The 26162-nt window shown below is 43.3% G+C and overlaps 2 protein-coding genes across 3 annotated transcripts; both read left to right on the forward strand.

The window, feature by feature from the left end:
• Positions 1-1025: 1025 nt before the first annotated feature.
• LOC140065634 (galectin-1-like) lies at positions 1026-6165 on the forward strand. 2 transcript variants are annotated; one of them, XM_072113218.1, is made up of 4 exons: positions 1026-1282; positions 4010-4089; positions 5346-5517; positions 5606-6165. In XM_072113218.1, exons 1-4 carry the CDS (start codon positions 1166-1168, stop codon positions 5747-5749), a joined length of 513 nt encoding a protein of 170 aa, XP_071969319.1. In that variant the 5' UTR covers positions 1026-1165; the 3' UTR covers positions 5750-6165. The 2 variants fall into 2 exon arrangements, with proteins under 2 accessions (XP_071969319.1, XP_071969320.1); XM_072113219.1 differs by lacking the exon at positions 1026-1282 and adding an exon at positions 1663-1694.
• Positions 6166-12935: 6770 nt separating this feature from the next.
• Positions 12936-18869, forward strand: ZNF865 (zinc finger protein 865). Its single transcript, XM_072155458.1, has 2 exons — positions 12936-13253; positions 15207-18869. Coding segments are annotated over exons 1-2 (2832 nt in total). The 5' UTR covers positions 12936-13251; the 3' UTR covers positions 18037-18869.
• The last annotated feature ends 7293 nt before the right edge of the window (positions 18870-26162 follow it).

The following is a 26162-nucleotide window of genomic DNA, read 5'->3' on the forward strand; positions in this document are numbered from 1 at the left end:
TGTAGTACAAAACACCTCACCAGAAGTGCTTAAGAAATACACTGCAGAACTACAGACAGAAGAGCTTAACTCCTTCATCTCTGGCAGTAGTAGTGAACCCCATTCCCAGTTCTGTATCAAGTAGGCTTCCATGTTGTTCCCATTCTCCCTCCTGTGGATAATTGCTCAAATATTTTAGTTGAACTCAATCCATCAATAGTTTTACCGTAATAAAGACTCCTACACGTGAAGCACCTCTTTCCGTTCATTTACTTTTCATATTATTAGTATCTATATTATTATTGTACTAAAACATAGTTAACAAAATCCTGATGTAGAGAAAAGTTGATTTCCGCCAGCAGGCAGCTGTTGGTCATGTGGATCTGGAGTCATGAGTTATCTTCATCTCATATGATGCATTTCTGTGTAGTGAAGCTCCACAATATCCGTCATGAGGCGGATGTTCAGGTGTCACCTGTTGCCCAGAGGCTCCTCTGCTGGAACTATTACATGTCTCCAATATTATTCTTCATGTGATGTGATGGAAAACCTGCACAGCTCCACTATTATTACACTTCTGAAATATCTTCACTTCTCAAATAATATTTCTTCTCCTGATGGAATACCTATACGTCTCCATGATTATTCGTCTCTCTGGCTGAAGGCCTCTCCAGCTCACGGAATGCATCAAGGTTCTGGATTATTCGTTTTACTCTGATTTTTTTTTTACACTTTATAGCAGTAATTGAGGTACTTCAAAATTTCTTCAACATCTTAGAGCCTTCTGCACCATTCATCTGTGTACTTACCATATGGTTCCACTTCAACTTACTGACTCCATGATGACTACTGTAGACAATGTTCCACCAGGAAGCGGCTTGTCTCCTTTAAACTGAACTAGTGACCAAGGTCTTACAAATGGAGTTTTTCAAGGCCAGACCAAAGCTAAATATTTTTTCCCTTGAATCAACCCATTTTTGTCCATTTATTGAGTTTAGGATGGGAGCGTGTTCTACCACATAATAATCATAATTTTTACGGGGTAATTTGGAGTCTCCAGGTTATATCCCTACGAGGTCATTTGAAATCCATGCCAGCTCTCCACTTTTCTGGTGCGGGTTATAGGCAAGAATTGCAATTCAAATGGTCTGCAACCTTTTCAAGTCACAAATATGGTGTGTAAGGCATGATAAATCACCCCAAAGTACATAATCTGAAAGAACACACATCACGTCACGTCAGAGATGTGGACAGTTATGAAAGATGTCTCATTCCCCACAAGGAGATGGCAGGACTTGGAATTGTAAGTAACAGTGAGTAACAGATGAGTAACAGATTATAGTAAAGTAAAGTTTTTCTTTTGTACCGTAGTTACCACCTCCATCGGTCCTGGGGTCTTTCGCCGTCTAGGTGGTCCCTGCATGAAAGCTCCACTGAGTTCAGCTTCCGGTCCGACCTCGGCCAACTCGGCCAACCGAAAGCCATACTCAGCGGAGGGGCACAGACCAGCGGACTGTGGCGTGGGACCCCACGGTCGACCTGTTTGATCAAGGTGGAGATTTCCAGAAAACCATAATAAAAGTCAGTAGAGAATTACAGTATTTGGGGGAGGAACAATCAGGCCACGCCCCTCTTCTGATTGGCTGCTCTCGCCATATAAAGGAAGGGCAGTTGCTGATGAGGTATGACTCTAGAGCAGAAGAGCGATGGTAGCTGTGAGTGAGGGCCTCAGGGCCATGAGCTTTATGAAGGGATGGTTTATTGATCTTACTGAATCTTTTGCTTGTTTAATCTTTTGCAGTTTTTTACTGAAAACTTTTTATCTTCACTATTTTTCTATGTTTTGTTAAATGCTTGTTTGGTGGGGGTGTCATTTATGGTGATTTGTGGTTTAGATTTGCTGAGGCTTTATTTGCTGTGGTCTAACTTTTGAAGATGGCTATTCCAAACCCCCGTGTTGGCCTATGGTGTCTTGTTTATAACATAAGTATGAAGTAGTAGGAGTAGTATTTCCTCCAAGATCACTGGGGAACACTGATATGAGCCAGAATAGTGTAATGCTGCAACAAAGTATTACACTATTTTTAAAAGCTGCAAAATGTCGAAAAAGTATTGGTTAAGACATTTGGGTGCTCCGTTTCCGTTACAAGATTCACCCATCGAAATAAACATTTTTATATTTTGTTAGACTGGGACTTTTGGACCTCACTGATACCTAATATGTTTATGATTTTTTTGTTTATTTTTATATCAGTTCTAGAGAAAGGGGTATTCAAACTTTTAGGGTTTTTAATTATCTGTAAAGGGAATCTATCACCAGGAATGGGATTTTAGCTGGTGACAGGTTCCAATAGCCTGTGCAATGCTGATTTTAAAAATGTCTTTGTCTGCATTCTGAATCATTTCAGTAGTTTATATAAGTTTAATTCACATTAGCTGGCTCCCTGCCTGAGTCCTGGCAGTGGGGGTGTTGCTGCAGCATGTATGTGCTTGTGTCAGTCTCCTCTCCTCCAAACTCATGCAGCTAGTGTGAAGGAGAGGAAGAATGCATGGGGAGACACAGGCACACACAGCGGCTTCTGGTAGGGTGCACCGGGACTTATCATACACTGCTAGCAGGGAGCAAGGTAATGCAAATCAAACTATGATAAACTACTAAAATGATTCAGAATGCTGACAAAGGCATTTTTAAAATCATCATAGCATAGGCTATTGGAACCCTTATCATGCTAAAATTCACATTCCTGGTTGACAGGTTCACTTTAACATTTTTTTCAATTTATTTGCAGATCCCCTAGGGTACTTTATCCGTAGGGGATCGGATCATTCCTACCATATGCTACAATGCCAAAGATCTAGCACACTATAAGAAATCTTCAGAAATCACAAGCCCTGGAGTCTTGTACTGACAGATGTCCCTGTTAGGAGGTCCCTGATGACGTCATGGGTAGTGTCGAACCCAGGCGAGAGTAACAATCCCAGCCAAGCGACGCTGCCAGCACTCTCTGGTGTTTTTCATGGGTGTTTGCTCCATAATGCATAAAGCACCCAGTTTATTTGATGATGGCTCAGCACGTGAGTCCTCTTCAAACATCCTTGATGACACTGTGACACACTCTAACTTCACATGTCATTAAAGGGGTATTCCGGGAATATGAATGTCTGATACAAAAACCCATGATGCTACAAATTAAATAATGTAACAAAACTCAATGTTATTAGTCACAAAATGGAGCTTAAATAGTTTGATTTTATGATTCACAAAAATGTATGGGCTGTCTAAAGTTATCACCAAGATGGCCGTCACTGGAAACTACAAGTCCCAAGATCCTTTAGTTCTCAGTAACTCCTCCTCCCTCTTATGTTCTGCTCTCAGTGATGATATAACAGACTTTCTTGCTCTGTTACCATAATGATGTGTAACTGCCATCACCAAAACACCGGTCATACTGGATGCGCTGCAACCAACCGACTACAGCCAAACATAGTGGTGATCACATGACCTGCCCAGGCAGGTGCAGGACATGCGATGTGGACATGTGACCAGCGGCCATCTTCTGTCCTGTGTCTGTTCTGCAACGGACCGCGCAGAGGAAATTAACGGACTGATTAAAGGGCCAGGAGCATTTTCATTCTTCATTACAGTCTATGTCATCAGCATTTTCTGCTAACGGGAGCAAAATTTTAAATAACTAATTACATATAAGCTTATATTTTAAGGACCCATTTGTATATAAATTATGCTGATTCCTGGAATACCCCTTTAATAAATGTGGTAGAAGGCATTTCAGACACTTTTTTGTGCAGAAATCTGGAACAGACAGCTTGAAAAATCTTCCCCATTGTTAGATTGGCCAAGGATGAGAAAATAAAAAAAAAAAAAAATAATAATTTCTGCACCCGAGGACTCCATAATTCTATGCCCTAGGTACAGGCCGTGCCTGGGGGGGATCATTCTAAGCACAGTAGTTATATATGTCATATGTGCATTGTCAATGCTGCCCTCATGTGTCTACTTCTCCATGTACAGGGTGCGATCCTGAAGAACCTCGACCTGACCCCAGGTCACGGTGTGGAAGTCAAGGTTTTCATCCCAGCAGACTGTAAAAGGTAACATAGATATCTGTGCATTAGAGGGGTTGGCCACTTTACCTCATGTTTTTTGTAATGTGTGAGGGGCAGGATAATAGGCAATTTGCCAATTCTGCTCGGCTTTCTTGATATATAAATTGAAGCCTCCTGTTTCTTTTACCTCATTAGCCAGAGATTCCTGTCCATAAAATGGCCGCAGATGGAGGGTCATGTGATCTGTATCTGTCCAAGAGCAACTGTCAGATACAGATCACATGACCCTCCATCTGCGGCCATTTTATGGACAGGAATGTCTGGCTGATGACGTAAAAGACAGGAGGCTTCACTTTACGTATGAAGAAAGCGGAGCGGAACTTTTAATATATGTATATTGGTAAATTACCTCATATCCGGCCCCTAACACACAGACATTACAAAAAAATGAGGTAAAGTGGCCAACCTGACCTCAATGATTGTGGTGGATGTGATTGTACTGCTTAGATCTAGAATAACCCAACCTCAGACAGAGTGAGAAAACAAAGCTGAGTAACTCTACCACACAAGGTAACAAAAGTGGCCAGTGAACACGTGGCACTGTGCAAGGACTGTCTCATACACGTGTAACCTGCAGGTTGTGGTAAATTTTGTCATATTTAAAGGGGTATTCAAGGAATAAGCAAACTTTATATTTAAATGGGCATTGAAATATATGCTAAAGTAACTAGTTGTAATTTAAAATTTGACTCCCCTATACATTATAATGAAGAATTAAAATGCTCCTGGCCCTTCATCAGCTCGTTGATTTTGTCCCTGTGGAGGAGACGCAGGACAGAAGATGGCCGCTGGTCACATGTCCATATCACAAATCCTGCACCTGCCTGGACAGGTCAAGTGATCATCACTATGTTTGGCTGTAGTTGGTTGGTTGCAGTTCATCCAGTATGGCCATTGTTGTGGTGAGATGTCAACTAAATGGGGTAATGTGCAGTGATGGCAGTTACACATCATTATTATAGTAACAGAACAGGACAGTCTGCTAGAACATCACTGGAAGCAAAGCATAAGAGGGAGGAGCTGCTACTGACAACTGAGGGATCATGGGACTTGTAGTTTCCAGTGGCAACCATCTTGGAGATAACTCTGCATACTTTAGAAAGCCCATAACATTTTGTGAACCTATTTAAGCTCCATTTTGTTATTAAGTTTTGTTGTATTCATTTATTTAGAGAATTCTGTTTTTTTATCACAAGTTCATATTCCATGAATACACATTTAGAGTATTTTGTTCTTTGCAGATTTGCAATAAATATAGGGGAAGATGTTTCTAATATTAACCTCCACTTCAATCCTCGCTTTGATCATGAGGGAGATGTCCACAGAATAGTCTGCAATTCCCTCACAGATAACGTCTGGGGATCAGAATGCAGAGAAGATTGTTTTCCCTTCCACCAGGGGGCAGAAACTACGGTAAAAGTACTTTGTGTTAGCTGTAATCCTATCACGGAGGCTAAACCTTTAACTCCACTCTGACCGCATCTGCTTTCTGTCTTCACAGATTGACTTTGAGTTCCAGGATGACAAGATTAACATTAAGTTGGATTCTGGAGAAGAGATGTCTTTCCCCCTCACCAAAACTTTGACCAAAGTCTCATTCCTTTCGCTGGAAGATGTTCAGTTAAAAACCATTACAATACTGTAGCTGCTTCACCCACCAGGATCTAGCCCCATCACAGGTCGTAAACCAAGCAATCAGCAATGTCTTGTTTTATGTAATATTCCTTTTATTAGACTTGTCCTCTGCTGCCTCAGTAACAGCCATTACTGCATGTAATGCCCTAAAGGTCTGTTCACACAAGGCTTGGTCTATACATTATAAGGTTTTCAATGTGAATCTGAAATATGCCATAGTGTTACCTAAAGGTGGCATGGATTGGCCTTGTTCCAACCATTCAGTGCATAGGAGATAATTTGATTTACCAGGATGCCCTACGAGAGAAGATAATTAGATTGTGACCCCTCTTGGGGCAGAGGCCACGTCCATTCTATGCACGGTAGAGTATGTGGCTTGTATGTAAAATGTTAATAAATTCGGCTAAAGCTTATGTCTTACCTCTACACTCCTCGTCCTGTATTGTGCACACTGCTGTGTGTTGTCTATATTATATGGCACAGGGTTAGGGGGGTTGTTGGACCCTTTACAGGTGTAAATTCAGGTCCATGGGCTCTGTGAAAGTAGCAAATAAGGGTTCACCTTGGATTTCCTCAGATATTCCCATACTATTTATAATCCACGGTCCATTGTACAGCCATTGCCCTCAGCATAGATGACTCAGAATGAAAATTGACCATATATAACCAATCTATAACAAAGATACCCTCCACTATGTGTAGCATTCATACAATACAATATAGTTTATTGATCTTATTGATTATATGTTACAGGTTATGTGCATTTAGGAGTCTCACATATGTTACAGGCTGCAAATTACATGCATGTAGGAGTCACAGAAGAAGGGAAAACAGATAAAAATAGAACATATACACACTAGGGGGTGGGGTTGCGGTTTGGATGATGCTGTACTGGACCTTCGAATTGTTCGGTGGTTCAGATGCGGTACTTGTACTCTGAGGTTCACTGAGCATCTCGGTGACGGGCCGACTTTGTGTGTACCCTGGTGCCGACACACTATTGTGCCTCCTATGCAGGTTCTGGAACTCCGGTTCATCTGGTGCTGGTCATTGTGGGACATGACTTGCATCTTGGTGCTCTGATAGTATCCTCTGAATGCTCCATGTTTTGTGCTCCGGGCTTCCTGGGCCTTGCTGACAATCTTGATTTGTTGATTCCTTCTTTGCCCGATACTGTTGAGAAGGGTCATTGAGTGTTACATGAAGCTTATGTGCCCCTCTGCTCTGATCATGTGGACCCTCACCACCTGCATCTAAAGGGCTCAGGTGTGACCGGCATGTCCAGGGGTGTCAGTGTTCCAGTGCTGGTGAATTTCAGTGAGTCGACCTCATCCGAGCTCCCGGGAACGGATTGTTACTGATGGGCTTTAAGGACCTACAGCTGGGAGCAGTAGGCAAGACACATGCTGGGACTGCAGCTGGATCTTAGAAGTGCTTTCGGGATGAAGACAACCTCTGTGTGGCTGATGCAGGTAATGGGCTCAAGGGTGTCCCAACTGGCCCGGGCCCACACGGCAGCAGCATCTCACTGCCGGAGCAGGAGTAGGACACAAGTAGCGGCTAAACTCTTCACTCTGCCTCCAGTTTCCTGCCACTGGATTTTAGCTCCATGTGTGGGCCAAGAAATCCCATAAAGACCAGCAAATCTAGGGAAAAAGTGGGGGATCCTGGAGCCGATCTATAGGCATATGCACCATCTTATCTTATTTTATAATGACGATTTATTTACTTAATTACTAAGCAGCATTAATTCCATGGTGCGGTACACTCAATGAGACATTCATTTACATTCCATAAAAACGATTACAAGTACAAAACACACAAAACTAGGCTGAACTGGCAAATGCGGAAGGAGGACTCTGCCAACAAGGGATCCCAATCTATGCTGGATGGTAGATGGAGGCACTACATGAGTGGCAGAACAGTGGGATTATTGTGGATATAAATAATCCCAGAGTCATTACAAAATATTGGTTAGATTGGTTTCTGTCCATAAAGCCTGATTACCTCTGTGCGCCATCTACTGTCCATAACTGGTAATGCAGCTGTATATTATCTCCCTGGGAAGAGAGGGCTTATTTTTTAGCCAATCGTAAATTATGTTTTATCAATGTTAATCCTGATCTACCTTGAGGTTTGTTATTTGTGGATGCCTGGAGTCACGCCCAGGGGAAAGTTAACTAAAACGCCCTCTGGCTGATGTTTCAGAGACTTATGAGTGAGACTTCTGAGAGTCTTCTGTGAGTGCTGAGGAACAGAACACATCACTACCCAAGGCATGTAGACACCAGCCTGCTGCTACTGTCTTTCCTGTCTCAGGTCGGCAGCCCCGCTCATCTATACATGGTCTGCCCTAACATTGCTGCTAAAGCACCTCCTACTTTCTCCAGCCCCAGGTCCTGGCCGGACCCGAATCCAGCGCAGAGAACGCGCCGCTGGATCGCGAATGGGCCGGGTAAGTAAATTTGCCTCCTTGTCTCTACATATGATCCCTGACTGCCCCTAACATCACAGCATGTATACCATTTTTTTTTTTTTTTGTATTGTATGTGTAAGTGAAAGGGACAGGCTAAGAGTTAATTTACCAATATTCATCTGTTAATAGTTGTGCACTGTTTTTTTTTTTATTGGTTCAGATCATTTTTATTAATCTATTTATCAAGTTTTCCACAGATAAGACTAGGAGTGAAAGTCCCCTGAACACACAAAATAAAATTACAAGCAAAACACACAAAAAAACCCTCAATCCAACCCACTGGCTGAATCCCAGGCTCTGACTTTATGCAGCAACCCTGGTTTATAATAATCTTTACTTATATAGCGCCATCAAATTCCGTACTGGTTTCTTGTATGCCCTATGCAACAGTAGTATCTGAGAATACCTTTGCGCCTCACACCTCAACCTCCCACTTAGATTTAGCTGGATTAGAGAATTTTTGTAAATACTTATCTAACAGCAATTGAAGTGTGGCTATAAGGCCCTTTGTCTCTCCTACTGTGCCAGTACAGGGTATGTTGCATTGTCCCTGACCTCCCCATTAGTCTGGTTCTGTAGGAACTGGTAGCAGGAACGGTGTAGCAGGCCAAACAATGCTCGGAGCGGGTGGAAGGAGCACAACTGACCATCTTCTAGGACGGAATTCACAGTAGTGATGGCAGATCCCATAACCTCTCCAACTACTGGAGCCATCACTCACCTCAAGTTGTTGTAGAGGTTTCTGCCCTATGGAGCCCTCTGTCATTAACCTACCTGCAATTTGTATGTAAGTTGGAACAGATATATTTTATAATTGTAGCTCAAGAAAAAAAGTGTTTTGGTCCCAGTGACAATTGCACTTTCAATATTTTGTCATGGGAAAAAAGGTTATTAATAACTCTTCATTACAGACACCTTACAGCTTATCATTGCAGCCTGGGACTATAGTAAAGCGTCCAGAGACCTTCAGCAGTGGTCATGGAGGTCCGTCTGTAACTAGTGGTGTCCTTTAGTCTGGGACCACCTGTATACACAACAACTGGGACATAGGCATCAGTGCACTGCTTTATTGATATGTAAGGTAAAGCTCTGGTTCAGAAACATCTTTTATGTTCAATAAACTTTATTGAAGTTTAGCAAAGACATGTTTGTGAACAATTACGACAATTCTGGAGTTTCAGGGTACCGTAAATACTTCAGTATAAGTCGAGTTTTTCAGCACAAAAAAATGAGCTGCAGAACCTTAACTCGGCTTATACTTGAGTTTATATAAAAATGAGTACTCAAATTCCAACGCCCCCCCCATCCATCCATCGATGTCCAGCATCGGCTCTGTGTCAGCACGCGGTCTGACGCATGCATCATGACATTCTAATGTGAGCACTGGCATCGGCACAAACTATGATGGAAAGAAGAGGATCTGCCCGGGGGGAGAGGAGGGGTGCGTCGGAAGGGGGGTGGGCTACAGGGTATATACTGGGGGGCAGGGGGGGCTGGCTATATACTGGAGGGGGTAGGGGCTACAGGGTATATACTGGGGCATGGGCTGCTGGCTATATTCATAATCTAGGGAGGGCAGGGACTGCAGGCTATATACTGGAGGACAGGGCTGCAGGCTGTATACTGGGGGACATGGGCTGTAGGCTATATACTGGTGGACAGGGGCTGCAGGCTGTATACCAGGGGCAGGGGCTGCAGGCTATATACTAGGGAGCAGGGGCTGCAAGCTTTATACTGGGGGGGCAGGGGATGGCAGGCTATATACTGGGGTCAGAGGTTGCATGCTATATACTGGGGCAGGGACTGCAGGCTATATACTGGGGGGGCAGGGACTGGCAGGCTATGTACTGGGGAGGCAGGGGCTGCTGGCTATATACTGGGAGGCAGGGGCTGCTGGGTATATACTGGGTGGGCAGGGCTACAGGCCAATACTGGGGGGCAGGGGGTGCAGGCTTTACATTGGGGCGGCAGGGGCTGCTGGCTATATACTGGGGGGGGCAGGGGCTGCTGGCTATATACTGGGGACAGGGTCTGTAGGCTGTATACTGGGGGAAGGGGCTGCTGGCTATATACTGGGGGGGCAGGGACTGCTGGGTATATACTTGGGGGCAGAGGCTGCTGGCTATATACTGGGAAGGGCAGGAGCTGCTGGGTATATGCTGGGGGACATGGGCTGCTGGCTATAATATTGGGATGGCCGAGACTGCAGGCTATATACTGGGGGGCAGGGGCTGGCAGGCTATATACTGGGGTCAGGGGCTGCAGGATATATACTGGGGTCAGTGGCTGCAGGCTATATACTGGGGGGCAGTGGCTGCAGGCTATATACTGGCGGGCAGTGGCTGCAGGCTATATACCGGGGCCGTGGCTGCAGGCTATATACTGGGGTACAGGGTCTGCAGGCTGTATACTGGGGGGCAGGGGCTGGCAGGCTATATATGTGGGGCAGGGGCTGCAGGCTATATACTGGGGGGCAGGGGCTGGCAGGCTATATACTGGGGTCAGGGGCTGCAGGCTGTATACTGGAGGCAGGGGCTGCAGGCTATATACTGGGGTGCACTTGCTGCAGGCTATATACTGGGGGCAGTGACTGCAGGCTATATACTGGGGGTAGTGGCTGCAGACTATATACTGGGGGGCAGTGGCTGCAGGCTGTATACTGGGGATCATGGTCTGCAGGCTATATACTGGGGGGCAGGGGCTGCAGGGTATATATTGGGGGCACTGGCTGCAGGCTATATACTGGGAGGCAGGGGCTGCAGGGTATATATTGGGGGCACTGGCTGCAGGCTATATACAGGGGGACAGGGGCTGCAGGCTGTATACTGGGGATGGGGGCTGCAGGCTATATACTGGGGGCAGTGGCTGCAGGCTATATACGGGGGGGGCAGGGGCTGCAGGCTATATACTGGGGGAGCGGGGACTGCAGGCTTTATACTGGGGGCAGTAGCTGCAGGCTATATACTGGGGGGCAGGGGCTGCAGGCTATATACTGGGGGAGCGGGGACTGCAGGCTTTATACTGGGGGCAGTGGCTGCAGGCTATATACTGGGGGACAGGGGCTGCAGGCTGTATACTGGGGCATTGGCTGCAGGCTATATACTTGTAGCAAAGGGCTGGCTGTATACTGAGGGTATAAGCTGGCTGTCTATATACTGGGAGCAAGGGGCTTCTGACTATATACTGGGGGCATGAGCTGGCATGCTATATACTATGCTTATACTTGAGTCAGTAGGTTTTCCCAGTTTTTTGTGTTAAAATTAGGGGTCTCGGATTATACTCAAGCATATACGGTAATTCCAGTTATACATATAGCACCTGCAATAACAAAAGTAGAAATAAGTTGCAATCGTTAGTTAAGCAAACCATAGAATAAACAATACCTCTGCATTGTGTAAGTCATAGGATTTATCTGATATGAGGCTAACCCCTGCTATTAGTAACAAAAACGGGGAGATTAATAGTCTATGTATATATTAAACCACATTTACCACGCTAGACAGGGAGAAAACAGCAGTAGACAGCAGAAGACAGCAGTTCCAGTAATGTCTTTGACCTCATCAGCTGCCACTCCTGTCCATAAAATAGCCACAAAGAGAAGGTCATGAGATCCTAACAGTCCATGACCAATCTCCCTTCCAGGACCTTAGGATAGTATTAATAAAAATTATACATAATTAATTCAGTAGGGCAATGTTAATCACTTTAGTTAAAGGGAGAATGTTCAATTTATAATACAGACGGTCCCCTACTTAAGAACACTCGACTTACATACGACCCCTAGTTACAAACGGACCTCTGGATATTGGTAATTTACTGTACTTTAGTCCTAGGCTACAATAATCAGTTGTAACAGATATCACAGGCGTCTGTAATGAAGCTTTAGTGTTAATATTGATTCTTATGACAACCCAACATTTTTAAAATCCAATTGTTGCAGAGACCAAAAAAGTTCTGGCTGGGATTACAATGATAAAATATACAGTTCCGACTTACATACAAATTCAACTTAAGAACAAACCTACAGACCCTATCTTGTATGTAACCCGGGGACTGCCTGTAATTGTGTAAATCTTTACATAGCGCCATCAAGGGCAGCACGATGGCTCAGTGGTTAGCACTACAGCCTTGCGGCACTGGGGTCCTGGGTTCAAGTCCCATCCAGTTCAATATATGAAAAGAGTTTGTATGTTCTCTCTGTGTTTGTGTGGGTTTCCTCCGAGTCCTCCGGTTTCCTCCCACATTAGATTGTGAGCCCCATCGGGGACAGGGACTGATTTGGCAAGCTCTGTGCAGCACTTCGGAATCTGTGAGAGCTATATAAATAAAGGAATTATTATATAATTATTGTGTTCCACAACACCTTAGAGATCACGGGGACATATACAAGCAAAATAAGACATAACAGAGGAATAAAATTGTCAAATAAAACCACAGGGATGAGGACCCTGCTCACAAGAGCTTACAATCTATGCGATCAGACAGGTATGAGTCTAATCCATTAGCATCTACACACGGAAACTAAGACTGATAAAATCTGTACATGTAAGGACACCCACAGATGTTCTATGAGGGAATCACAGCACTAGCTTGTGCTGGGACCCCCACAGTGCAGAGGAAACATGTTGACTAGAGGTTGTGGACTTGTTTCTTCGTCTTCATCCACTAGGGTCTCCATTGAGCATGCTCAAATTCAGTGCTGAACCGGAAGCAGTAGAAATCAGTTTCTGGTGCTTCTGGTTTAGAGCTGAAGTATCTCTTAAAGAGGTCTCCATATAGAGAGGACATTGCAAGCATCTAATGAAGAGGGGGAGAAAAGGGCGGCTCACAGCACAACCCACCCTGCGGCCAGCTGAGAAGAGGAAGAAGAGGGGGAGATTAAGGCTGCACACAGAGTACAAGACTCGGCAGCTGAGGGGGAGGGAAGGATTCTGTACATAGAGGAGATGACTCCCAAGACTGCAGGCAGCTGAGAAGGAAAGGGGGAGAGAACGGCTGCAGACAGAGGAGAGGAGATCAACCTGGACCAGAACTGAATGTAAGTCATAATCAATGCTAGAGTTCATAAAGATCATGGAAACAAATGGCAAGGCTTACGTTATGCTCTCCCACACACCCCTTTTGCCTCAAAATTTTTTTGAAGGTACAGGAGTCAACTTCTAGTACCTGACAAACTTAGTTACAGCGACTATGTATCATAATTTCTCTTAAGAACACCATTAATTCCATGAAACTATTCATACGTCGCATCAAAAACACTCACAACATACGCGAGATAAGTAGATGACTCATCCGGTAAGGAGGGAGAGACATCATCATGCTTCGTGGGTTTACAATATACAAGTGGTGGTGGATGTCGACCCTGTTTAGATAGTGATGTACTATAGATTGTAGCGCTCCTGAAGAAGTGGGTTTTCATGTTGTGTTTTTAGGTTTTGGTCTGGGAGAACTGTCTGATGTGTTGGGATAGTAAGTTCTAGAGTATGAAAGAGATACTGAAGAAATAAAGGAGATTATTGTGTAGAGGAGAGTGAAGTAGGAAGTGTAGGGAGGATCACATAATATGATGAAGGAAAACTTCTTTCCATATTCCTTTCCTTAAATTCTTGGTCAGGAGAGTCTGGCCAATAAGTCTCCACATACTTGCAAAGGTGATGTCCTCAAAGAGACATCTAACCCCTCCTGAGAGCATCCATCAAACTGGTATTCTGCACGGAAAATCTCAGAAGCACCAGCTGTGGGCAGATGGGACTGGTTTGGCTCAATCTCAAGTCATGTTATAAGGCTTCTTGAACGTCGGGCATTGACGTGTATGGAACCACATTCCGAATGTTGGTACTGAAGGCCTAGTGTTTTTTGCCATCCAGGAAAACTTTAATTTCCTTTCCCATAATTCTTTAGGAAGTGAGCATGGCCTAATCACCAAAACCTGACCTACCCCCCCCCCCTTCCTCTTCTGACTACAGCCCCTGAACAATCCCTTATAGTAGATATCCAGTCACACACCAAGTATTAACATACAAGGACCATATAATACCCCACCACACGATCACATTGTAGTGAAGAGCAATGTCTGGCACAAACCTGTCCTGGAGCCTGGTCCTGACTTGATGGCTACATGCCTATTTAGGCCTATATAGTGAATGGTTGGACAGGGAGCTGATGGCTTCCTACTGTCACTTATTAAAAATATATCTGTTTTACTAATAAATTCTTCTTACGTTAGATTAGTTTTGACTGAATTTATTGTCTACCCTTTATAGCCCAAGCAATATATTTGGTTTATGAGTTATGTACCGTTTACTGGTATCTGTAGAGGTCTTGGTATTATGCCTCCTGCTGCTGCTGGATAGTTAGATAATTGCATTTGTAGCATTATAGTGTTATAATTGCATTTGTTATATATAACATACAGCTGTGAATATTATATTATACAAGTGATCACATTTCTGGCAGATCAATAAGTTTTGGGTATGTGATAGATAGGGAACATGAAACATTTGAACCAAACAATACAAGATTTCATGTGCAGGATAAGGGACATTGGACGAGACCAATCTTGTGTTGGCGAACATCGAATCATGAGGGGGCCGTGATTGAAATGAAAAAGTCTGTTCAGTGTTGCCGGTAAATTCTGCCAACACATGATCTCTGTAAACAGAGGTTGCAATGGCTGTCAACGACAAGTAGGCAGTACATCCTATAACTGGCCTTAGCCATTGTTTGGCTTTAACCAGTATTCGACCAATATGCAAACAGAAATCGGCAATGATGGAAGGTGCTGCACTGAATCAAATTTGAGACTTATATTACTTTTTTTTGGAATTTTTTAAGACTCCTGATAATGTACCAAATTTTGTTAAACTTATGTTTAGCCTGGTAAACAAAAATTGTGCAATCACTTCTATCATATGAAGATGACAATACCAATGACAATCGCTAGTAACTTTAGATTATTGCAGAATATAACACTTGTTCCTTGATTTTGTAGGAAAGTTGTCACCTATGACATGGAAGCAAATGCAGGAGATGAAGGAATTCACTTTCAGAGTTATCCTTTCGACTTCCTAGAATTCCTCAATCACCAGCGCTTTGAACCTATGGAATTCTACAACCATCATGAACACTCCAAGCCTGCAGCCGCTCTCCCTTGTACCTCTGCTTCATACGATTGTGGCTCTCAAAACCAACCTAATAATACTCAGCTTCCTACTGATTCAACTTCCAAACCTAAAGAGTTCAAACTAGAAGTTTCATCTTCTGTCTCTTCACCTAAAAAGGCAGAAACGGTACACATCCAGTCCAACAATCATCCTTCTGCGCCCAACCCCCAGGCTATCTATGATGGGACTTTCAATGCACAGCAATGGGGAATAGTGGGTCTTTCAAGCCATCAGCTTCTTCTCAATAACATAAAGCGTTCCCTTCCAGTGACTCAGGAAGTCCAAGGTGAAAAAGACACTAAAGATGACAAACAATACTTTCGAAAACTGAAATATCTACTTGATCGACGCTTTCCTTGTACGGTGTGCCAAAAATCCTTCAAACAGTCATCGCACCTAATGCAGCACATGCTTGTACACACTGGCGAGAGACCATATGAGTGTAATGTTTGTGGACGCTCATATAATCACATTTCTAGTCTGATTCGACACAGACGATGCCATAAAGAGGGCACAGAAGTAGAAAATACCAGTACAGTATTACCAACAGACATCGAAACAGCTGCAGCAACAGCTGTAGTAGCTGCAGCAATGTCGGAGTCCTATTTGAATTCAATGGAGATGCCTGTAGCCGAGGTACAGGCTAACGTAACGGTACAACCGGATGGTCCATTCACTTGCAACCTGTGTTGGAAGGTATTCAAAAAGCAAAGTCACCTTCACCAGCACCAAATCATTCATACAGGTGAGAAGCCCTTTAGTTGTACGGTATGTGAAAAGAGTTTCAATCGCCGTGAAAGCTTGAAACGTCATATAAAGACACACTCCGATTCCTTAAAAGTCTATTGTGAAATATGTGGTAAAGCTTTCCGAGATGCTACGTACCTGTTGAAACACCAGGCAACTCATACGGGTCTAAGACCAGACTATAACTGTGACGTTTGCGGAAAGTCATATGCTACTACGCAGAGTCTTTTAAGACATAAGCATCTGCATGAACAAAATATCCCTTTATTACACCCAACCCTTCCCCAAAATTCACTCATTGAGAACACCAGAGATCCCAATGTATCTGTTACATTAGAGGCAACTTCTTTACTTTCTACTGATGATGTCCAGAGAGACCCAGAAGCTACAAGTGTTATCGAAAGAATTGGATCTGTTGTAGTAAATCCATCTGTCAGAAGACAGTCGTCTCTTTCTACCAATACAAGCAAAAACTTCTGCTGTAATATTTGTGGGCGTGGCTTTGGTAGACGAGAAACGCTAAAACGACACGAACGCATTCACACTGGGGAAAAACCCCACCAATGTTCAGTTTGTGGAAAGAGATTTCGAGAATCATTTCATCTTACCAAACATCATGTAGTTCACACCCGGGAGCGTCCTTACAAATGTGAGTTGTGTGGAAAGGTTTTTGGCTATCCTCAAAGCCTTACAAGACACAAGCAAATCCACCGGCTTCAGTTACCATGTACAGTACAGACAGGAGCCCTGCCTGTCGATCAGCTCCCATTTGGGTGCACAGACTGTGGTCAAAAGTTTCCAGACTCTTTTCATCTCATGAACCACAAAGAACTTCATATGAGCGACAAGCCTTATGTTTGTGACATCTGCCGAAAATGTTTTGGCTTCATTGAAAATTTAATGTGGCATAAACTGGTTCACCAAACAGCTCCAGAATGTCTGATTCCTGTAAACCAGTGTCAAGAAGTTAACGAAAACAATCAAATAAACTGCATGCAGAATGGTATGGTGAGTACGGTGGCAACATCAAATGGAGTTATGGCACCAGATACTCCTCCGGTGACCATTACATCTGAGGAGCATCCCATGATTCCAAGTGGTGAGAGATTTTCTTGCAGTATTTGTGGTCAGAGTTTCAAGCACTTTTTGGGTTTAGTTACCCATAAATATGTACATTTGGTAAGACGCACCATGGCCTGTAATGTATGTGGGCAGACCTTTACGGGAGCTTATGACCTTCTCCTTCATCGTCGGAGCCACCTTCAGAAGAGACACTTCACGTGTTCTATATGTGGCAAACGATTTTGGGAAGCTGTTCTTCTTATGCGACATCAGCGTTGCCACACAGAAGAACGCCCATACCGCTGTACAATTTGTGGAAGGGGCTTTCTACATTCGTGGTATCTTCGTCAACATAAAGTGGTACACACTGGTGAGCGTGCTTACAAATGTGCACTGTGCAACAAACGTTTTGCCCAATCATCCAGTCTAGCGGAGCATCAGAGACTTCACACCGTAGCTCGTCCTCAACGTTGTCCAACATGCGGTAAGACTTTCCGCTATCGATCCAATCTTATAGAACACCAGAGGGTTCACTTAGGGGAAAAGGTGTATCGGTGTGACCAATGTGGCAAGAGTTTCTTTTACATTTCATCCATTTTACGGCATCAGAGATCTCACAATGCCAAACCGGATCTTCGCTGCTCTTGTTGTTTGAAGTTCTTCAAAGATCCAAAGTATTTCAACAAACACATACAGACCCATCAAGGTGGGCGTCCCTTTAAATGTGGAACATGTGGTGAAGCTTTTAGTAATACATATGGACTCAAGAAACACCGCCAAGAGCATAAAGTTGAAAAGTTTGCCGCAGCTGCCGCTGTAGCTTCTCTTGCTGAAGGACAGGACATTTAAGGACCGTACGCCCTTTTCCTTATCTTGAAGCCGCTCTCACCTCTATTAGAAGCAGAATTATTGCGTTCTGTAGTTAGTTGTGGTTGTTTCTGTTACTGTAGTAACGTCTATGCTACAATTAAAGGAAGTATTCGTGGAGTTGAAGGGTTTGTCCCAAGTGTTTAAGTAATTACCTATCCTGTGAATGGTCCAACTGCTCTGAACCCAACTAATCACAAGAACGGGACCCCCAGCTCTCCAGAGAACAGGGGTCAGTTCCATTCAGTTGTATGAGAAAGATGAAGCCAATCACAGCGCTCAGCTAATTCCAACTATTTTCTGTATTGAATAGAGCACTCATTAATGAGATCGGATGCCCTTTCTCTGGATTGCTGAGCGTTCTGTTCTCATGATCGGTGAGGTTGGCAGCTACTTCAATGCTTGCGACAAACCCTTTAAGCACCTCCTGATGAAACATGATATGTAGCGTCATTTGGATGTTTCGCTATGAATTTTCCAGTGAATTCTGCGGTTTACAGCCTTTTTAGATGTATTAATATTTTATCAGTGTTTTCTAGTTTAATTTATGACATCTACCGAATTACAATATTAACTTTATTTCTAGTTGGACTAGAGTAATAACCATATGACCAAAGCTCGATCACACTTTGACTGAAATGGGTTTTCTGGGCTATTAAAATAAATTAACTCTAGATTCCAGCAGTGCAGCCTCTGTTCTGGCTGAGTTGGCGGATCCAGTGACTGCTGTGGTCAATCAGTGGCCTGAGTAACCACAGAAATGTGAACAATGTCCAGGAGTGAGATCAGTGATCGGCCACAGTAGTCAAAGGATCCTTCACACGTCCGATCTAAAAAAGAAAGAATGGTTAGTAAATTTTACATTTTTACTGCTCCCCGGGGTTTGTCTTGTAATGTTGGCTTTAGACATTGGGATGGCTGTGAGCCCAAACTGGTTCACCCAGTTATCTAAACCCCATAAATTTGAACGCTCAATGGACATGTAGAGAGGTAAAATTAAAACATATGCCACCAGATTTCTCTTGTTCCCAACAACCAAAAGATCAGGTAATTCTTTAACCAAGCCCAACAACTACCAACTGGAGCTTGGGGTACCTCAACTTTATAAGAAGTTCACCCATTTCCATCAAAATTAGCAGGTTTTTCCATCAAAAACCTTATGCGATTGTCTAATAAATTTGTTATCGAGTAAATGCTAATGAAATAAGCGACTAATGAATGTGTAATGGGGCCCCCTCCACTGGGATCTAGCTCCCATCCCCGATTCCTGATAGATAACACTACTGATACAGTGGAGCATCTGAATTTAAGATTCCCAGAATCTGTCAGCTTCACAGAAACCTATGGAGAATTGTCCTGCATCATAAACTAGCCTGTATTGTCCTGCTTACCCTGTAAAACTGGGTGTGTGCACTAGATTTCATGGCCACCATGATGCACCGAAATACAAACACATCTCAAGAAGGCCACATTTATAATGCAGGAAACAGGCCACATGTTCGGTTGTGACTGGGAAGCTGACAGGTTCCCTTTAAATTAAGGGAAAACATTTTTTCCAAACCAATACTGGCCCAGTTAATCCTTAGTCAAGTGATGTGACAAGGAGAGGCTTAAAGGAACACTCCAGTCAAAGCCATTTCATCGAATAATACATGTTGCAGGGCCTGAAGGGAGGGGCACCAGGGGGGTAACTTGAGGGGTGCAGAGGGTGCGGCCGCAACTGGGCCCTTGAGGCCTAAGGTGTATCTTTCCTATATGAGAAGACTAGTACTATAAACATTATATTATAATTGGGGGGCATGGCATGCATTTTGCCCTGGGGCCCGGCACTGAGGAGCAAGACTCATTTCCCATGTATTCCTAGAACCTGGAGTTATGCTCCTCCCTTCAAGCCCTGCAAAAGGTAAAATTCAATCAATGGGCTTTGACTGGAGTGTTCCTTTAAATTGTCGTAGTGCAAGAAACATATCATTAATATGGAAACACAGGTAACTGTAAGTACAAAAGCATGCTACTATTTCAAATTTGCTTGGCTATGTACACCTTTCGCAAGAAAAATAAGTTTTCCTTATGTATGCTGCTGATAAATATACTGAATCTTCTACTACAGTCTTCAATACTTATTTTGTCTTTAGATGCTGCTATCCACCTGCTCCTTTTATCAAGTTGTTATGTGCTGGACTGTGTCCTGTTAATCCAGAAAGTAGCAATTTCGAACTAGCAGGTCCCCTTCCGTGATTCCTCCTTCTATTGTGCTCTCCTCACACTGTACACTATGATACAGACTGTGTCCAACAACACTTGTAAGATACTGTGATTCTAAACTCCAGCAGGCTTCTTACATTGTGCTCTCCTCACACTGTACACTATGATACAGACTGTGTCCAACAACACCTATAAGATACTGTGATTCTTCCCTCCTTCTAGCAGGCTTCTTACATTGTGCTCTCCTCACACTGCACACTATGATACAGACTGTGTCCAACAACACCTAAAAGATACTGTGATTCTTCCCTCCTTCTAGCAAGCTTCGTACATTGAGCTCTCTTCACACTGTACACTCTGATACAGACTGTGTCCATCAACACCTATAAGATACTGTGATTCCTCCTTCTAGCAGGCTTCTTACATTGTGCTCTCCTCACACTGTACACTATGATACAGACTATGTCCATCAACACCTATAAGATACTGTGATTCCTCCTTCCAGCAGGCTTCTTACATTGTGCTCTCCTCACACTGTACACTATGATACAGACTGTGTCCATCAACACCTATAAGATACTGTGATTCCTCCTTCTAGCAGGTTTCTTACATTGTGCTCTCCTCACACTGTACACTATGATACAGACTGTGTCCAACAACACCTATAAGATACTGTGATTCCTCCTTCTAGCAGGTTTCTTACATTGTGCTCTCCTCACACTGTACACTATGATACAGACTGTGTCCAACAACACCTAAAGATACTGTGATTCTTCCCTCCTTCTAGCAGACTTCTTACATTGTGCTCTCCTCACACTGTACACTATGATACAGACTGTGTCCAACAACACCTATAAGATACTGTGATCTCCTCCCTCTTATGCAAGCTATACTAGTATCTAAAATTTCTATCTAATGTAGTATCTCTGAATGGACATGAGCCATATGGTCCTTATATAGAGAAAGGGCGAACTGCCAACACGGCAAATTGTCGCCCCTACCAACTAGCCATGGTTATGATTGGCCAGGAGTGTATTACAGCCATGCTAGGGGCAGAAATTTGCCGTATTGTCTCTTTACCCACCAATACAGCAATACGTCTGGGTGGCGCCGTTAAGCCCGAACACGGAACATGAACGTTCCGCTCATCTGTAGTTCTTCTCTAGCAAATACATAAATACTATGCTATAGATACATTTATCAGTCCTGAGCAGTCACAAATTGTGTGCTATTGGCAAAAAGTAGAAGCAACAGCACAATCCACTATGTGAAGCAGTTGCACAGACAGCACCAATATTGGTGGAACATTTTGTATTAAACAATTTTCTTAAATTCATTTCACCCGGAAAATGAAATCAGTGCAATGGTGTACATAGCCCTTGATAAATGACAAAACTATGTACATGTACCTGTATAAAATGTACTATAAACATTAAATGTTACATTTAAATCTCATAATTCTATTATACATGATACGCCTTAAGTCAATAGATGCTCAAAGTTTGTATCTCTGGTAAATAGTGTGTTATTATTTAAAGGGGTTGACTACTTCATAAGAAAATTTCGTAAAAGACTATAAACTGTTACTGCACTTAAAGGGGTTTACCACTTTACCTCATGTTTTTTGTAATGTGTGTTTAAGTTTGGGTGCAGGATATTAGGTCATTTATCCATTTAACAATTCATATTTCTGCTCCACTCTCTTGATAAAGTGAAGCCTCCTGTCTTTTACCTTGGCAGCCAGACATTCCTGTCCATGAAGGGGAGAGTCATGTGATCTCTCTCTGTCCATGAACAATCGCCCTGCCAGGACCTTATGATAGTATTCATGAATATAAGGTCCTGGCAGGGTTATTGCTTATGGACAATTAAAGATCACATGACTCTCCATCTGCAGCCATTTTATGTACAAGGAAAAGTGGTCAGCCCCTTTAAAGGGAACCTGCCACCAGGAACCTTATTTTCACCCAAGACAGGTTACAGAAGCCCATTACACCTGCATTGCAAATATGTCTTTCTGCTTTCTCCAAGCATTTTCATTACAATATAATCGTGTGTTTTAACTTACCTTGCACCCTGACAGAATCCCCTGTGTAGTCCCAGTGGTTGGGCTTTTGTTTGGATGGATTTCAAAAAACAACATGTGACTTGTCTGTGCTACAGACTCCTCAGCTCTCAGCCCCCATCTTTGTGCTCCTGTACAGCTCCTTCACAGAGTTCACAGAATGGGGACATGAGTGGTGGGAGGAGGTGTACAGGAGCACAGAGAGCTGAGGAGTGAGCAGTACAGACAAGTCATGTGTTATTTTTTGAAATGCATCCAAAACAAAGCCCAACCCCTGGGACTACACAGAGGATTCTGTCAGGCTGCAAGGTTAAGTTATAACACACAATTAAATTGTAATGCAAATACTTATAGAAAGCAGAAAGACAGATTTGCACTGCAGGTGTGATGGGCATGTAACCTGTCTTTAGTGAAAACAAGGTCCCTGGTAAAAGGTTCCTTTTCACCTGTACCCAGTACTATGTAGGGATTATAAAATTAAAGGAATTAGGTGGTCCATGTGTCCACAGTGAGAGTTGCTTGACTTGCAGGCATCCACTTCTCTACATTCTCTACATGTGCTCAACAGTGACTGCTCCTGTTCAGCGCAAAGCAGAAGTACTAGGCATCTGAACTGAGCTGGAGAAAGCCATGAGGGCAAATCCAAGAAAGTGGTTAAACCCTTTAAGCTAGTTGAATTCAGTCAATGAAAAATTGCACTTCCTATAAAAGTATTGGGATGTTTCATGTTTACTGTGCAAAATTAAAAGGTAAATGAACAATCTAATATCATTGCTCTCTTGCCTATTAATCCATGGCCTTGCTCTTCTACAAGGTGTATGCAGCAGGATAGCTAGGTGTCCTCTAAATGAGGTAGATGCATCCATTTCTGCATTCAGGCACATTTCCAGAGAAAAGATCATGTCATGAATGATAATGTCAAAATAATAACTTCACCTTAAAAAAAATACCAAAGCAAACCCATAAAGAGGGCACAACACCTGTGTGTAGCCACCTTCAGCCCCCACCTCTGCCTGTCTTCAGACTTGAAGCTATTCTAGACTGTTATCACAGAAGCAGCTTCCTTCTGCTATGCAGAAATGACGCAGCTCCTTGTAGTCGAAACTAGAGGAAGTGGGAGGGGCACAGTCCCGGGCTGTGTAAACAAGGAGCAGGAGTGATGTGCTGCTGCTGGTCTTGTTCTGCCTCAAGCTCTAAACCTTTCACCTTTCATATGCTAAAACCAAGTAAGTGATTGTGTGTGTGAGTGTGTAAACTTGTGTAAATGTGCATATATGGAGTGTGCATGTGTTTATATAATATAATGGATTTATATAATATAGATATGTGTACATGTGTAATGTGTGTTTGTATATTACAAAGGTGTCCATATAGTGCACACTTTCGTGTATTTACTGAATATGTAAATGTGTATGTTAAAATGATTTTGGTTTGTATGTAACATCTACCTTTTTTGTGCCATGTGTGCATAATTTAATGCAAAAATACAGTATATTTAAAGGGGTTGTGCAGTTTTATTCATATTTATACTATGGGCTCCAAAGGGATTCAAATCTGGTCTCCTGTCCAGTGTGCCGTCACCACTCTCCATCCGCGTTTGTTGGTATAGAGAGGCTCAGCGATGTCGAAGCTACATCACCGTTGTATACCAGCGGAGTCTGGAGGTGAGAAGAGGCCAGATAAAGGGAACTCATAGTATAAAGTATAATGAAATCGAACAACCCCTTTAATTGCTTGCAATATTTTACAATTGTAACTGGTAGATTAGATTTTAAGGGGTTGTCCACTTTCAGCAAATATTTGATATTGTTTGTGTAATGAAAAGTTATACAATTTTCCAATACACTTTCTGTATCAATTATTCATGGCTTTCAAGATCTCTGCTTGCTGTGCTTCTATAGGAATCTTCTATGTTTACTCCAGTGGATAGAAATCTGTACGTGATGGTCTGTGATGGACACCCAGGTGCATGAGCCGTTATTATCACATAACTCCTATTACTCTCTGTGATAATAATTAGGCTTCTGCATCTGCATGTCCATCACCACCATGGACAGATTTCTATCCACAGGAGTAAACATGGAAGCTTCCTATAGAAGGACAGCAAGCAGAGATTTAGAAAACCGTGAGGAATTGATACAGGAAGTATATTGGCAAGTTGTATAACATTTCCTTAAAGGGGTTGTCCGAGTTTAAAAAAAAAAAAATATGTGGCCGGGAGCGGGGTTACTAAAACAATAAAGCTGTACTTACCTCCCGGTGCCCTCCCGTATCCATCGCTGCTGTCGCTCCGGTCCGGGGGCCATGTAAACAAACATGGCCGCCGGAGCAGCGCTGGACTCAGCTTCCGGCCGGCCGTGGCCGGGTACGCCTATCCGTCCCTATACACAGCATTGTGTATGGGGACCGGAAGGTTGTCGCATCCGGCCGGAAGCTGAGTCCAGCGCTGCTCCGGCGGCCATGTTTGTTTACATGGCCCCCGGACCGGAGCGACAGCAGCGCTGGATACGGGAGGGCACCGGGAGGTAAGTACAGCTTTATTGTTTTAGTAACCCCGCTCCCGGCCACATATATTTTTTTTTTAAACTCGGACACCCCCTTTAAACAAACAATATCAATTGTTTGCTGAAAGTGGACAACCCCTTTAAACCTATATATTGCAGGGAAACCACACCCACATTTTATTTTTGCATATTTTAGGTAACCACCATTTTTAAAATTGTTAGTTAGCATTTTTGATGCTTGCACTGCATCATTTGTGCACTGTAATGTATTGAAATCTTGATGTCTTGCTTCTAAGGGTTGTTTTGCACTAGACGTGATCAGCTCGTAATAATAGACCATGCTGTTTCACAGGCTGACCACACTTCTGGGGACGGGATTCCTTGCATCGTAGTGATAGGATGCAAGGAGTCTCAGCTTCCACATTATAGAGCATTGTAATCGTGGAGCCCGCTCGCTCTTCTACACCCTCCTTGATTTAGACTTTAAATTATCTTGAGGTTTATTTAGGTTATTACAAGCCTTAGGCCTATTTCCCACGACAGAGTTTGAAGTGGTCAACCCAGCAAACACATGATGCAAGTTTAATTTGGAACGTCCAGCCCGATTGCTCAGCAACCGGAACTGAACACAGCACGTCCGTTCTATTCCAATTGCTGAGCATTCGGCCCGGATGTTCCATACAGTTTGATGTGAGTTGGACGCTTTAAACTCTCTCGTGTGCAATAGGCCGTAGATGTGGACCTAGTGCTCCACCAAACCAGTTTTGATTTTGACCGATCCTACTGTTGTTGTCCAAGTGATCTTGTCAGTCTTCACCCTATAACTCCTACACTGGGGACTTTGCTGCTACACGGTCCCCACACAATGACCATTCACAATAGTCCCAGTATAAGGGGCAGCTGACCCGGCTTAATCTAGAGATACCAGTGTGAAGAATGGTCATGATCAAGCAACGATCTGGGCCGGTAGAGTTCTAGTAGAGTAACGATTGGCCAATAGTTCAGGATGGCAGCACAAATTGGTGGTAACGACAACCTGGTTCACCATAACGGTCAAGAGTTTTACAACACGAGAGAACAAGGAACCTACTTGAGACCACATGTGAAACGTTATTGGATGAGAAGATCAGAGATCGATGGAGGCTGTGGACGGCTTTGTAAGTCATGGTTAATATTTGAATCTATATTCCTTGTACAATGGGTAACCAGTGGAGAGACGAGCTTGATCCGGGAGACCACAGAGAAGAATTGTGAAGTAGTCCAGGCAGGAGATGAGGAGTTCATGGACTTTGCACTTTTGTAGACTCCAGGTTGAGGAAGGATCGAATGTAAGT

Source organism: Engystomops pustulosus, chromosome 6 (genome assembly GCF_040894005.1).
Source record: "Engystomops pustulosus chromosome 6, aEngPut4.maternal, whole genome shotgun sequence".
Lineage (NCBI taxonomy): Eukaryota > Metazoa > Chordata > Amphibia > Anura > Leptodactylidae > Engystomops > Engystomops pustulosus.